Source organism: Lipotes vexillifer, unplaced genomic scaffold (assembly GCF_000442215.2).
Source record: "Lipotes vexillifer unplaced genomic scaffold, Lipotes_vexillifer_v1.1 scaffold1318, whole genome shotgun sequence".
Lineage (NCBI taxonomy): Eukaryota > Metazoa > Chordata > Mammalia > Artiodactyla > Lipotidae > Lipotes > Lipotes vexillifer.
The window spans coordinates 642,607-657,106 of record NW_006772582.1 but is presented as its reverse complement, the minus strand read 5'-3'; the positions used below and the strand labels follow the sequence as shown (position 1 = coordinate 657,106).

Here is a 14,500-nt window from a genome sequence, read left to right as displayed (position 1 = left end):
CCCCAAAAAAAAAAAAAAAAAAAAAAAAGAATTAAGTGTCTTTAATATGGCTACTGGATACAAGCACGATACTTTAAAAATCACTTTTATTTTTATTTATTATCAGTAAACAATTAGAAATTAAAATAGAATGGTATCATGTTTTACAACAGCATTTTAAAATCAAATAGGAGAGATAGGCAGAGAAACATTTCTGATACAGTGAATCCCGGAAACAGTAGAGAACATGTTAATCTCAGGAAGGGGTGGAGGGACTGGCGAGGGATCCCAGAGGAGATGTTCTTGAAGCTGAGTCTTAAAGGCCCCCTGCGAGGAGAAAGAGTGGGGCTTGGGAGAGGAGCTGTGGGCTACATTCCCTGAGTCGGGGGTGAGACTGGACAAGTACACAGGACCGAGCTAGATAAGAGTTTGGGCACAAAGATTTTGAGAACTTTTCCATGTTTCTGTTGACTTGGTCTAGGGACCACCTGCTCTGCCAACCCCGCCTGCCTCGTTCCTCCCAGGTGCTCCCCACCTGGAGTCAAGGTACCAGGTGTCTAAACCAGAAACGTGGGAGTCACTCTTGACCCCTCCCTTGTCCTGTTCTCCATCCATTTAATTATCAGGGCCTGCCCTGTCTTCCTCCTAAACCCTCCCCAGGTTCACTGTCTGCTTTGCGTCCCGGCAGCCACTCCCCTCCTCCAGACAACCCTCTTCACTCCTGAATCCAGTGGCTGGCAGTGACTGGGTCTCAGCACCTCCAAACTTTCACATTAGAGAAATCCTTCTAAAGCACATCTGACCACATTCCCCCTCTGATTGAAAACCCTTTTCATCCATCCATTTCACAAATACTGAGCAAGAGTTTGTTACTTATCGAATACTGTGGACACAGCAAAGAGTAAAACAGAATTTAAAGCCGATTGGGGTGACAGACATCAATCCAGTGATCCTCCACCACCAAAACAATACATAATTACAAACTGGGATGTGTGTCGTAGGAGGGCCTGACCTAGTGAGCTAGGTCCTAGAATGCTCCCCAAGGTATCCATCTGAAGTTTGAATAGCAGTCATCCAGATCGAAGAGTCAAGGATGGGGAAAGAGCTGATGCAAAAGCCTTAGAGGTGCTTCTCTAAGCCTCAGTTTCCTCATCTGAATAATGGGGATATTTAGAGTTGTGAGGATTAACTGAGTTACTATGTATAAAGTCCTTAGAACAGGTCCTAGGATGTAATAAATTTTCAGTAAGTGTTAACTATAATAATAATAATAATATATATTTTTTAAAGTAGAGCTGTTGGAAGCCTATCAACAAAGGAGTTCAGTAAGAAAGTAGCATTTTTTAAAGGTTATTTTGGCTTCAGGGAGCATGGATTGGAACAAGCAAAGAACAGATTTGGGGGGTTCAATGAGGATTGTTTTGCAGGGGTCCATTGAGAGCCATGGGACATTTAAACTTAAGGAGGCAGAGGGGACTTGGAGAGATTTTGTGATTTAGGCAGAAGAAACTACTAACCTTGATGTTTGATTGGCGGTGGGATGCCATAGGAGGTGGCAAGGGGCCTCCCAAAATTGTGGCCCTGGCAGCAGGGGGTAGTGGTGATGTTATTCATGGAGGTCAGGGGAGCCTGGAGGAGGACCAGGTCGGGGAGGTGCTGATCCCAGTTCTGGACTTGTTCAGATTCAGGTACCGTGGGGCATCCAGGATGAGGGGCTGCTGAAGCAGCTAACTAGATCTGGAGTTCAGAGGAGAAATTGTGGCTGGAGACCTAAGATTGAAATTGTTGGCAAATACGTGAAAATTGGACCACAATCCACCCTTCTGGAAAAGGTGGGAGGAAGGCAATAGCTACATGATTTTTAAGGTTTCTCCTGGTTCCAACATATGTAGGATTCCAAGTGTTGAGGTTGCTAGGACCCCAGAGACAAAAACCCCGCAAAAAATAAATAAATTAATTAAATGAAATACGGTTAGATGGCAATAAAAATGGCAATTTTTTTTTTTTTTTTTTTTTGCAGTACGCGGGCCTCTCACTGTTGTGGCCTCTCCCGTTGCGGAGCACAGGCTCCGGACGCGCAGGCTCAGCGGCCATGGCTCACGGGCCCAGCCACTCCGCGACATGTGGGATCTTCCCGGACCGGGGCACGAACCCGTGTCCCCTGCATCAGTAGGCGGACTCTCAACCACTGCGCCACCAGGGAAGCCCTAGATGGCAAGATTTATACACCAAATATAATACCCCAAATAGTATATAATATGATGTTGAGAGAAATTAAGGAAGACTTAAAGGAGGTATATGCCATCTCCATGGAGTGGAAGACTCCATGTGAAAATATCTGTTCTCCCCAAAGTGATAGATACTACAGTCCTGGTCAAAAGCCCAGCATTTTGTTTTTTCTTCTTCTCCTATGTGTGTGACTGTAACAAGCTGATTCTAAAAAGAAAAAAAAATTATCGTGGTAAAATATACAGAATTTACCATTTTAACCATTTTAAAGTGTATAATTCAGTGGCATTAAGTACATTCACAATGGTGTGCAACCATCACCACCAACAATTTCCAGAACTTTTTCATCATCGCAAACATACTACATACTCAGCCCCTGGTAATCTCTATTCTACTTTCTGTATCTGTGAATTTGCCTATTCTAGGTACCGCATATAAGTGGAATTAAATGATATTTGTCTTTTTGTGCCTGGTTTGTTGCACTCAGCATGTCTTTGAGGGTCATCATGTTGTAGCATATATCAGAATCTATCCTTTTTATGGCTGAATAATATTCCATTGTTCGTATATACCATATTTTCTTTATCTACTTGCCGGTTGATGGACATCTGGGTTTTTCCCACCTTTTGGCTATTGTGAATAACACTAGTATAACCATTGGTACCAAGTGTAGTCTTTGTAAGATTTAAATGAGTGATTCAATTTCTTTAATAGTAACAGTAGTTAGACTCCATTTTTTTCCTTTTCCATTATCATTTATTACAGGATGTTGAATATACAATAGGACGTTGTTGTTTATCCATTCTATATATAATAGTTTGCATCTGCTAGTCCCAAACTCGCAATCCATCCCTCCCCTCCCTGCCTCCCCCTTGGCAACCACAGGTCTGTTCTCTATGTAGCGTTTTTTTTTAAAGTAGTGTTTAGATTTCTATCTCTTATTTATTTATTTATTTATTTGGCTGTGTTGGGTCTCCGTTTCTGTGCGAGGGCCTTCTCCAGTTGCGGCGAGCGGGGGCCACTCCTCATCGTGGTGCGCGGGCCTCTCACTGTTGTGGCCTCTCCCGTTGCGGAGCACAGGCTCCAGATGCGCAGGCTCAGTAGTTGTGGCTCACGGGCTTAGTTGCTCCGTGGCATGTGGGATCTTCCCAGACCAGGGCTCGAACCCGTGTCCCCTGCATTGGCAGGCAGATTCTTAACCACTGCGCCACGAGGGAAGGCCTCCATTTATTTATTTTAAAAAAATTTTTTAAGTGTATTATTATTATTATTTCTTTTTGGTTGCATTGGGTCTTCATTGCTGCGTGCAGGCCTTCTCCAGTTGCGGCGAGCAGAGGCTACTCTTCGTTGCGGTGCGCGGGTTTCTCACTGCGGTGGCCTCTCGTTGCAGAGCACGGGCTCCAGGCATGCGGGCTTCAGTAGTTGTGGCACGTGGGCTCAGTAGTTGTAGCTTACGGGCTCCAGAGCGCAGGCCCAGCAGCCGTGGCACACGGGCTCAGCTGCTCCACGGCATGTGGGATCCTCCCAGGCCAGGGCTCGAACCTGTGTCCCCTGCATTGGCAGGCGGGTTCTCAACCACTGCACCACCAGGGAAGCCCCCCTCCATTTATTCTTGAGTCAGTTTGATAAGGTCAAAATACCCTAGTAATTTGCTTAGTACTTTTTTTTTGCTCAGTTTTCAAATTTATTAGCAAATATTATTCATAGTACCCTCTAGAATTGTTAATCACTTCTCTTTTATTCTGCAAATTCATTTTGTTTGTGCCCCTGAATGTTTTCCTTCATTTTATTAATCTTTTCAAGTACCAACTTTGGTTCTGTTGATATTTTCTTTTGAATCTTTTCTTTTTATATTTGCTCTTAACCTTTTAACTTTTATGGAATAGTAAACACTTAGCTCAATTTTCAGCTTTTCCTCTGTTACAATACAAGCATTTATATATAAATTTCCCTGTAAAGCCTGGTTTGGTTGCACTGCACAAGTTTTGTTTCTGTAAACAGCTTCAGTGAGGTATATTTTACATATGAAATATTCCCATTTCAAGGGTAAAGATTTTTGGTAAATTTACCAAAAGGCTCAGTCATGACCATAAACCAGTTTTAGAACCTTTCATCATTCTAACAAGAACCCTGATGCCCATTTACAGTTAATTCCCATTCCCACTGGCCAGGCAACGACATTCATTCATTCATTCATTCGGCTAGCTGCGCCAGGTCTTTAGTTGTCTCATGCAGAATCTTTTAGTTGTGGCATTGGGGATCTAGTTCCTTGACCAGGGATTGGACCTGGGCCCCCTACGTTGGGAGCACAGAGTCTAAACCACTGGACCACCAGGGAAGTCCCAGGGCTAATCTGCTTTCTCCATAAATTTGCCTTTTCTGGGCATCTCATAGAAATGGAATATGTGTAGTTTGTCATGTCTGGCTTCTTTCATTAGCATGTTTTGAAGTTCATCCATGTTGTATTATGTTTCAGTTCACTCCTTTTTATTAATGCTGGTTTACTATTGTATAACATTTTTGTCTATCCACTGAACAGTTGATGGACATTTAGAATGTTTACAGTTTTCAGCTATTATAATTAATGTTGCTGTGTACATTCGCATGCCTGTCTTTGTATGAACATGTTTGTTTTTTTTTGGCGGTACGCGGGTTTCTTACTGTTGTGGCCTCTCCCATTGTGGAGCACAGGCTCCGGACGCGCAGGCTCAGCGGCCATGGCTCACAGGCCCAGCCACTCCGCGGCATGTGGGATCTTCCCGGACCGGGGCACGAACCCGTGTCCCCTGCGTTGGCAGGCGGACTCAACCACTGCGCCACCAGGGAAGCCCTGAACATGTATTTTAAACATATACGTGGGTAGCTGTGAACGAGTGGAATTGCTGGGTCATAGTTACTTTATGTTTAAGAAGCTGTCAAGTTTCCCAAAGTGGCTGCACCATTTTACATTTATCAATAGCAATGTGGCAGGGCTCCAACTTTTCCACATTCTCACCAATATTTGTTATTTGTTCATAAATAAGAAAGGCTTATTTATTATACCCTTTTTAATGGGTGTGAAGTGATATCTCAATTGTGTTTTTAGTTTACATTTCCCTAATGACTAATGATGTTGATCTTTTCATGTATTTATTAGCTATTTGCATATCTTCTTTGGTGAAATGGCTTTTCACATCTTCTGCCCATGTTCTGATTGTCTTATTGAGTGGTAAGAATTCTTTTAAAGTCTGGATACAAGTCTTTTATCAGATGTGTGATGCAAATATTTTCTTTCAGTGTATGTCTTTTCATTTAATTCTGTCCTTTGAAGCACAGAAGTTTTGAATTCTTTCATGGTCGTTTATCAACTTAAAATTTTTGTGTACCATTATTTTGGTGTTATTTAAGAAATCTCTGCTTAACCCACGTTGTCAAAGGGGTTCTGTATTTTCTTGCTAAAATTTGATCCATTTTTAGTGAATTTTTGTGTATGATGGGAAGTAAGCATCTAAGTTCATCCTTTTGCATTTGCATATAACAATTTTCCTAACACCATTAGTTGAACAATCCTTCCCTTAATGAATTGCCTAGCTATTTTTGCTGAAAATTATTTGACTATAAATGTAAGGATTTATTTCTGGACTTTCAATTCGGTTCATTGATCTCTCTGTCCATCCTTACATTTTGGCTGCGTTGGGTCTTTGTTGCTGCGTGCAAGCTTTCTCTAGTTGTGGTGAGTGGGGGCTACTCTTCATTGCAGTGCGCGGGCTTCTCATTGCGGTGGCTTCTCTTGTTGAGGAGCACAGGCTCTAGGTGTGTGGGCTTCAGCAGTTGTGGCTCATGGGCTCTAGAGCGCAGGCTCAGCACTTGTAGCGCATGGGCTTAGTTACTCCATGGCACGTGGGATCTTCCCGGACCAGGGATCGAACCCGTGTCCCCTCCGTTGGCAGGTGGATTCTTAATCACTGTGCCACCAGGGAAGTCCTATACTACACTGCCTTGAAAACTGTACTTTTATAAGTTAAATTTTGACATAGGGACGTGAACGTGCTCTTTGTTCTTGTTTTTCAAAATTGTTTTGGCTATTCTATCCACATAATCTTACATGTATTTTCATAACCAGTTCTTCTAAATTCTTTTTTATGGAAGTTTAAATTTCCTTTACTTCCTCTTTGACCCTTATTTTTGAAGTTTCAAAATATATAGGTATTTTTATAAATAATATTTTCGCTATTAACCTCTAAATTAATTGCACCATAGAGAATGTCAAATTGTTGAAAGTTTTTGAGGCTTGCTTTATGGCCTAATAATTGCCAGTTGTTATAAACGTTCCATATAAACTTGACAAGAATGTGTATTCTGTTAGGATACAGAGATGTATATATGTTTATTATATCAATCTTATTCAAATGTGTTGTTCAAATCTTCCAGTTTTTGTATTTTACTTTATAATAACAGAGAAGAGAGTTGAAATCTGCCACTGTAATGAAAACTTGTCAAGCTTTCTCTGCATTTGTAAGGCTTTTTGTTTTTAACATATTTGAGGCTATTTTGGTATATGCATTCAGGTTTAGAATTATGAGATAACTATTTGTATTGATTCTATGCTCTTAAATTTTGTCTCAGTCTATTTTAATATTTATATAGCTACTCCAGTTTTCCTTTTAGTATCTTTTTTTGGTCTATCCCATCTTCTAATTTCAACCTATCCAAGTCACTTTGCATCTGGTGTGTGTCTTGTAATCAGGTATATAGCTGGATTTTCTAAAAAACCAACTCTTACCCTTTGTCTTCTAACTAGAGAATACAGTTCATTTACATTGATTATAATTTTGAGATGTTTATACCTATTTTTACCATCTTGTTTTCTTATATAAAGACAAAAGAGTTTAGTTTTCCTCTGTGTCTTCCATCATCTCCCCCCTGCAGACTCAGCATGTTCCCTTCTACCATCGAATTCATGCTGTACATTTAAACAGCACTACTACTTGTACTAAACTTTATGTGGAGATTAGTAGTTTATTCTCATTTCTAGATCAAAAGGTAAAGATAACATAACATTTTGGTTTTTAAAAGATTCTACCCAGCCATATGATATCCTACAGTTTTTAGCATATCATCCATAGTTTAAAATGTGAATAATACAAATTACCTAATGAAATGATGTTTAGAAATAAGAATGTCTTCCATGGCCTAAGAGTAATCAGGTATTCTTAAAAATTTTTTTCTTCTGAAAATAAGTCCTAAACAACACTACATTTAAAGTACCTCAACACAACTACTTATTACAGGTCAAGAGATCTCATATGAAGTTACAAAAGAGTAAAACTTTCATTTAAAGTGTACCACAGTAAATCAACATGTTTTTGTTTAAAATGGAAAGTTTATTTGCTCAGTACACCAAATAGAATGCAAGCATGGTCATGACAAATATACAGAAATATGCAGATCAACATAAAATAGTAATTTAGTTTAAAGGAAGGGAAATCTCTTTAAATGTTATGACAACGTACTCCCAAGAATCTTTTTTTCAGTTAATTATACATTTCAATAAAATACACGGTAATGAATTAAGTGGAAGTTAGCTTGTGAATTTTTCTTAAAAATAAAAATCCAACCCTATTAATCCATGCCAGTTAAACACTCTAACTAAAATTTCCAAGTAAGTGCAAAAGGAGATGGAGTTAGTTACCTTTTTTGCTTGAACAGCCCCAAGGAAAATGGTTACTACAAACACAGCAGGCAAACTGTTAAGACCCACCGATCTAGAACACAGTGTTGAACTAATTTCAGTCTCAGGTTGTGCTAAATGCTCATCATTAGTATGGCACAGTTTGGTCCATGATATGGTTTAATGCCAAGACAGATCCCAATTTGTTAGAGAAACACATAGATTACTGTTGCTTTTTTTTGTTTTGTTTCTAAATATATATATTTTAAAAAGCCAGGTATACTTCCACATACAAAGGCAGGTTTTCCCTGGAGGAATTTACAGAAAGTAGTCTGGGGTGCGCCGGGTCACGTGAGGCTCTCCACGACGAGGTGCTGGGTCAAACTGAAGGCTATAAATGGCAAAAAAGAAAGCAAATGGTTAAAGGATTTGACGCTGCAGGCAAACGAATCAATAAAGAACAAGACACCGAGGTAGAAAGAGCAGTCCTCGTCTCCCACCTTTTCTGTGTTGTTTATGACTGGAATGATCCTGGGTAGGTCACTGCAGGTGTTCTCTTTCATAAAACTATCTCACAGAGCTACGGTGAAGATTTAGGCAGACACGATGTCTGGTTCATGTCTGGCATAAACGGTTTGTAGTATTACTATCAGTTAAATAGAAGTAAAGAGAGCAGACATGCTTGTTTTAGATTTTAGAGGAAAAGCATTCAGTCTTTCACTATTAGGAATGATGTAAAATTAGCTGTGGGGTTTCTGTAGATGACATTTACCAGGATGAGAAAGTTCCCTTCTTTGACTAGTTGAGTACAGCTGACCCTTCAACCACACGGGGTTGGGGTCCCGACCCTCTGCAGTTAAAAATCCGAGTATAACTTAAAGCCAAGCCCTCCGTATACGCGGTTCCTCCCTACCTGTGGTTCCAAAGCCCCTGTAGTGCTGTAGTGTTTATAGAGTACTAAAAAAAAATCCACATACAAGTGGACTCACACAGTTCAAACCCATGTTGTTCAAGGGTCAACTATACTTTTATTGTGAGAAGGTGCTGGATTTTGACAAATACTTTTTCTGGCCTTATCACGTGGTTTTTGTCCTTTATTAATATGGTTTATTACAAGAACTGATTTTCATATTTTGAACCAACTTCGCATTCCTAGGCTAAATCCCACTTGGTCCGTGTATAATTCTTTTTATATACTTATGGATTTGGTTAATATTTTGTTGCAGATTTTTGTGTCGATACACATAAAGAGTATTGGTCTGTAGTTTTCTTAAAATGTCTTTGATTTTGGTATTAGGGTAATACAGTCTTTAAAGAATTGGTTGGGAAGTAATCCCTCCTCTTCTGTTTTTTGTAGGTCTTTGTGAAGGACTGCTATTAATTCCTTTTTAAACATTTGGTCAATTCACCAGTGAAGCCAACTGGGCCTGGGCTTTTCTTTGTAGGAAGTCTTAAAATTATTAATTTAATTTCTTCATTTGTTATAGGTTTATTCAGATTTTCTATTTCTAACTGAGTCAGTTTTGGTAGTTTTTCTTTTTGTCTTTCTAGGAATTTGTCCAGTTTATCCAAGTTACCTAATTGGTTGCCATATAATTATTGTATTCCCTTACAATTCTTCTTCTTTCAGTAAGGCTTGTGGGGATTTTGGTAATGTGAGTCTTCACTCTTTTTTTTTTCTTGGCCAGTCTAGTTAAGGCTTTTCAATTTTGTCAAAAAGAAACAACTTTTGGTTCCATTGGTTTTCTCTACTGTTTTTGTCCTATTTCATTTTATTTCCACTGCTAATTTTATTTCCTTCCATATGCTTGCACTGAGTTTAGTTCGCTCTTCTTTCTCTAGGTCCTTAAGGTGTACAGTTAGGTTATGGAGGCTGGAAGTTGGAGATCAGGGTGCCAGCATGGGTGAGTTCTGGTGAGAGCCCTCTTCTGGGTTATATATTGTCAACTTCTAATTCTATCTGACTTTTAATACAGGCATTTACAGCTATAAATTTCCCTGCAAACACTGCATTCACTGTATCCCACAGGTTTTGGTACACTGTGTTTTCATTTTCACTCATCTCGAAGTATCTTCTCATTTTCCTGGTGATTTCTTCTTTGACGCCCTCCCCCCCTAAAGGTTATTTAGGAGTGTCTTAGTTTGTACCTATTTATATATTTTCCAGTTTTTCTTTTGTTATTGATTTCTGATTTCATCCCACAGTGTTTGGAGAACATACTTTGTATGACTCCAATCTTAAACTTTCTAAGGCTTAGGGTTTATAGCCAAGCACATGGTCAGTGCTGGAGAATGTTCCATGTGCGTTTGAGAGAACTCTGTTCTGCTATTGCCTGGTGGAGTGTTCTGCAGATGTTAGGTACAGCTGTAGTGTTTTTCAAGTTTTCTATTTCCTTGCTGATCTTCTGTCTAGTTCTGTTATTGCAGGTGGTATAATAAAGTCTCCAACTATTTTTGTCTGTTTCTTCCTTCAGTTCTGTTCATTTCTGCTCCATATATTCTAGGGCTCCACTGTTAAGTGCATATGTTTATGATATATTTTCTTAATAGTCTGACTCTATCATTGTGAAGTTCTTCTTTATTTCTAGTAACAGTTTTTGGTTTGAAATCTGTTTGGTCTGGGATTTAGTATATCCAGTCCAGCACTTTTATGGTTACTATTTGCATGATGTATCTCTTCTCACCATTTTATTTTTAACCCATTTTTGTTTTTGAATCTAAATTATGTTTCCTGTAGGCAATATAAAGCTAGATATTTAAAAACAAAAACACCAACTTGATAATTTCTGCCCTTATGATTGCACTGTGTTGATGACTCATTCAGTGTTACTGATATGACTAGATTTATACCTGCCATTTTTTCTTTTTTTATATATGCCTTTCTTTGTTTATTGGTTCCTGCTTTAACTGCTTTCTTTTTAGTAAAATATTATTTTTTAACATAGTATTTAAATTCCTTTAATAACTTTACCATTATTTTTCTTTTTTAGTGGTTGCTCTGGAACTCAGAACACACAACTTATGAAATTCTACTTCAGATTTATAAATTCTAGTGATTTAAGAGGTATTTACTCCTAGATAGCATATAGCTCCTTTCCATTTCCATTCCCCGTTTTTGGTATTGCTGTTATACACAGTATATGTTACAAACCCACAAAATTATTATATACACTTTTTAATATAATTACTATAATATATAATTACTATTTTATATACTCTTATGACCCTAAAGAAGCTGAGAGAGGAGAGTGAGTGTGTATTTATAGATTTTGTTAAATAACCTCATTTTTATTTTCTTCATATTCTTCCTTTAATTCAAATTACCATCTGGTGTTACTTCCTTGCTTTAGTACAGCTTTGCTCCCACCCACCTCCTCTGTGCTGTTACTACCAAATCTACGACTGCATTTCTATATATTCTGTTTCTTTTAAGTTCAATTATAGTACAAATATATCCTTACTGTGTCATGCAACTGGTTTTTAAATCAGTTAAGAAGGTGCAATTCTACCATCTTCTACTATTACTACCTTGTGTGTGCAGTTGACTTACTTTCTGGTATCATTTGCTTTCAGCCTGAAGTGCTCCCTCTAGTATATCTTGTATGGCAGGTCTGCCAGCATTGAATTCCCTCAGTGTTTGTTTATCTGGGTATCCCCTTCTTTTGTGTTCATTCTGAAGTTGTGCTGGATACGACCTTGGTTTTTTATTTTCAGCAGTTTGAGTCATTGCCTTTCTGAGGAAATGTCAGCTGATTATTCAATTGAGGCTCCCTTTTGTAAGTCATTTTTCTCTTACTGCCTTCAAGATTATTTCTTTTAGACTCCCGACATTTTGACCATGATGTGTCTGACTGCTCCTGTGTGGGTACAGCCTAATGTACGTGCACAGCCATCCTGTCTCCCAGAGTTGACTGTGATGATCTCAGGAAAGCTCTTCTTCACTGTCTCTTTCCCCGCTTTCACCTGTTAAAGCTCTCCTTGCTCTCCTCTTTGGCTTGTTGCTACTAGTACCGTGGGAGCTATGAGAGCCTTCTTCACTGGTCTCCACCATGATACCCACTGTCTTCAACAAAATACTTAGGCTTGCAATGCTTGATCCTCTGTTCTAAGTAAGGTCAGCCCCCCCAGGCAGAGGTAAGGAACTTTTTGTTCTGCATCTCTCTCTGAACAGAACTTCTATGCCACTGTTCCGGAGTTGCAGGCAGGTATGGTGGCCCACTTCTTAGTGACATCCCCTGTTCTAGAGTAGGCACTGAGGCAAGAACTGGGGATACAGCATTCTCTGCCTGCCCCACATGACTGGAACAGAGCCTCCACCTAGGAGCCAGGGAGGGGAAGGGAGTCTCAGCCTGACCGACTGCACCCACTGGGAGCAGAGCTTCTGTAACCCTGGACTGGGACAGGTGAGATATGCTGGCACCTGCCCCCCAGCGGGGAGAAACCACAGCCCTGGACTGGGAACTGGGGGAGGGGAGAAGCCCCATCTTCTTGACCATACCCACCCAGGACAGGATGATTGCAGTGTAGTTTCTGTACAGGGGATCTGCAAACAGGAGGAAACACTTGTGACTCAAATTCCACAGACTCTGGTGTTAACTGAGAGTTAGCAGATCCAGAATAAGCGTTTCTGTATTTGCAAATTCCAAACACTTGAAACAATTGTTTAAAATAATGTTTTCCAGTCCAGCGTTTGTTCCTACTGGGGAGAGGGTTCGCCATGTTCCTCACTCCGCTATTCCAGAAGCAAAACTCCTCTACCTCTAATAATCCACATTGCAATTTTCCTTCTGAAAGTGATTGCGCACAATTAAAATTTAAAGTTACTTACAAGGAATACTTCAAAGTGTCATCTAATTCCATGATAGCAGCCTGGTTCCCACAACGATAACAGTAATTCGGTGCGCTGAAAATGGTAACCACATTCCGATCGTGACACCAATTGTATCCCTGCAGCATTTAAAAAAAAAAATCAGTATTTCACCATAAAATCATAATGTTGACATAGCTAAGTTTAGAAAACTAAACTCAAAAGTCACACGAGTATTCTCTGTGGAAGTGCAGTCTTCTGTGTTACCTTATGTGGTGTCCATCTTTAATATGTACACCTGCACTGAGATTCAGCTGTGGAGCTCAGTAACTGTTTTTCTGCTCAATCTATGCTTGAGATCGAGGCTAGGATGTGTATTCAGATTTCTCCCACAATGATGGAAGATGTCTCAATTCTTCCTCATAAATTATGTCAAGTTTTGCTTTACGTACTTTGACTCTATTACTAGGTAAATAAAAATTTAGAATTATTCTCTCCTATATAACTGGGCCACTTTTCATGAGCAAAATACCTCTTTTTATTTCTAAATATACTACTGTCTTACAGCCTTTTCTGATTCATATTATTAACTATATTTTGGATAATTATCTAATTGATGTATTAATACACCATTTTCCATCTCTCTATTTCTAGTCTGTGGTATCATCATGTTTTAGATAAATCCCAAATAATGGGTGAATTTTTTGATTATTTATCCAATTTGAGACTCTCAGTATTTTAGGGAAGTAAAAATTTTTATCCATTCACATTCCTTATGATTATAATGAGGTTTATCTTTACTGTACAAATCTACATTCTTTATTACCATGCTGTTACCGCTTCTGCCTCTTTTGGATTAGTGAAATTTTCTCTAACATCTTGAAGCCACTCCCTACTGGTTTGGAAGGATTATATTCTATTTATATTCCTTTAAATGTTTAAAGAATAGTAACATCATGGTAGAGAAATGTGGCAGGCACCACCTTAACTAAGTGATCCAAGTTAGTTAATAGCACCAGCACTGGGAAAGATCCCATGACCTGATACAATGTGCCGAGAAGGACACATCATCATACTGTGATATGCCCGCCAGAAGTGCACATCCCAAATCATAAGGAGACATCAGCCAAACCATAAATGAAGGCTATTTCTACAAAATAAAATTGCCTTTAGTCTTCAAAAATGTCAAGATTATGCAAAACAAAGGAAATCTGAGGAATTTCCACATCCGAGGGGACTGAATACAGCATGATCCTGGATGAGATTATAGGTGCACACACACATTATTATTTTGCTATTAAAAAATTTTGCTATAAAGGACATTGGTGAGATAATAAAAATTTGACTAAAGCGTTTATAGACTTAAAAATTTTTTTTATTATTTTATTTTTTTGGCCGTGCTGCGAGGCTTGTGGGATCTTAGTTCCCTGACCAGGGATCAAACTTGTGCCCCCTGCAGTGGAAGCAGAGTCTTAACCATTGGACCACCAGGAAATTCCCTGAATAAAGCACTTAGATAATGGTACTACATCAATGAAAATTTCCTGACCTTCATAACTATACTGTGGTTATTTAGGAGAAAGTCCTTATTTTTACAAAACACACATGGAAATTTGGATGTAAAGGAGGATCTCACCTTCAGCTGACATTCAAACAGCTAAAAAAAAAAAAGTAATGTGTGAGGGGAAAGGGGAATAGGAAGGGAGAGAGAATGATAAAGCAAATATTAAAATATTTATATTTTAGGAATCTGAGTGTAGGACAGAAAGGAATTTTTTGTTACTATTTTTTTGCAATTTTTCTTGAAGTCTAAATTAATTACAAAAATGAGATAA

General features: G+C 39.0%; 1 protein-coding gene across 1 annotated transcript in view; it reads right to left on the bottom strand.

Moving 5' to 3' along the window:
• Window positions 1-7,547: 7,547 nt before the first annotated feature.
• The window catches only part of PPP2CB (protein phosphatase 2 catalytic subunit beta), a 31,540-nt gene continuing 24,587 nt past the window's right edge, over window positions 7,548-14,500 (bottom strand). Inside the window, exons 6-7 of the mRNA XM_007447615.1 lie at window positions 12,687-12,805; window positions 7,548-8,249 (exon numbers count right to left, since the gene is read on the bottom strand). Of these exons, the coding sequence (XP_007447677.1) occupies window positions 8,177-8,249; window positions 12,687-12,805 (192 nt within the window). The 3' untranslated portion in view covers window positions 7,548-8,176. The remainder of the gene's footprint in view (window positions 8,250-12,686; window positions 12,806-14,500) is intronic.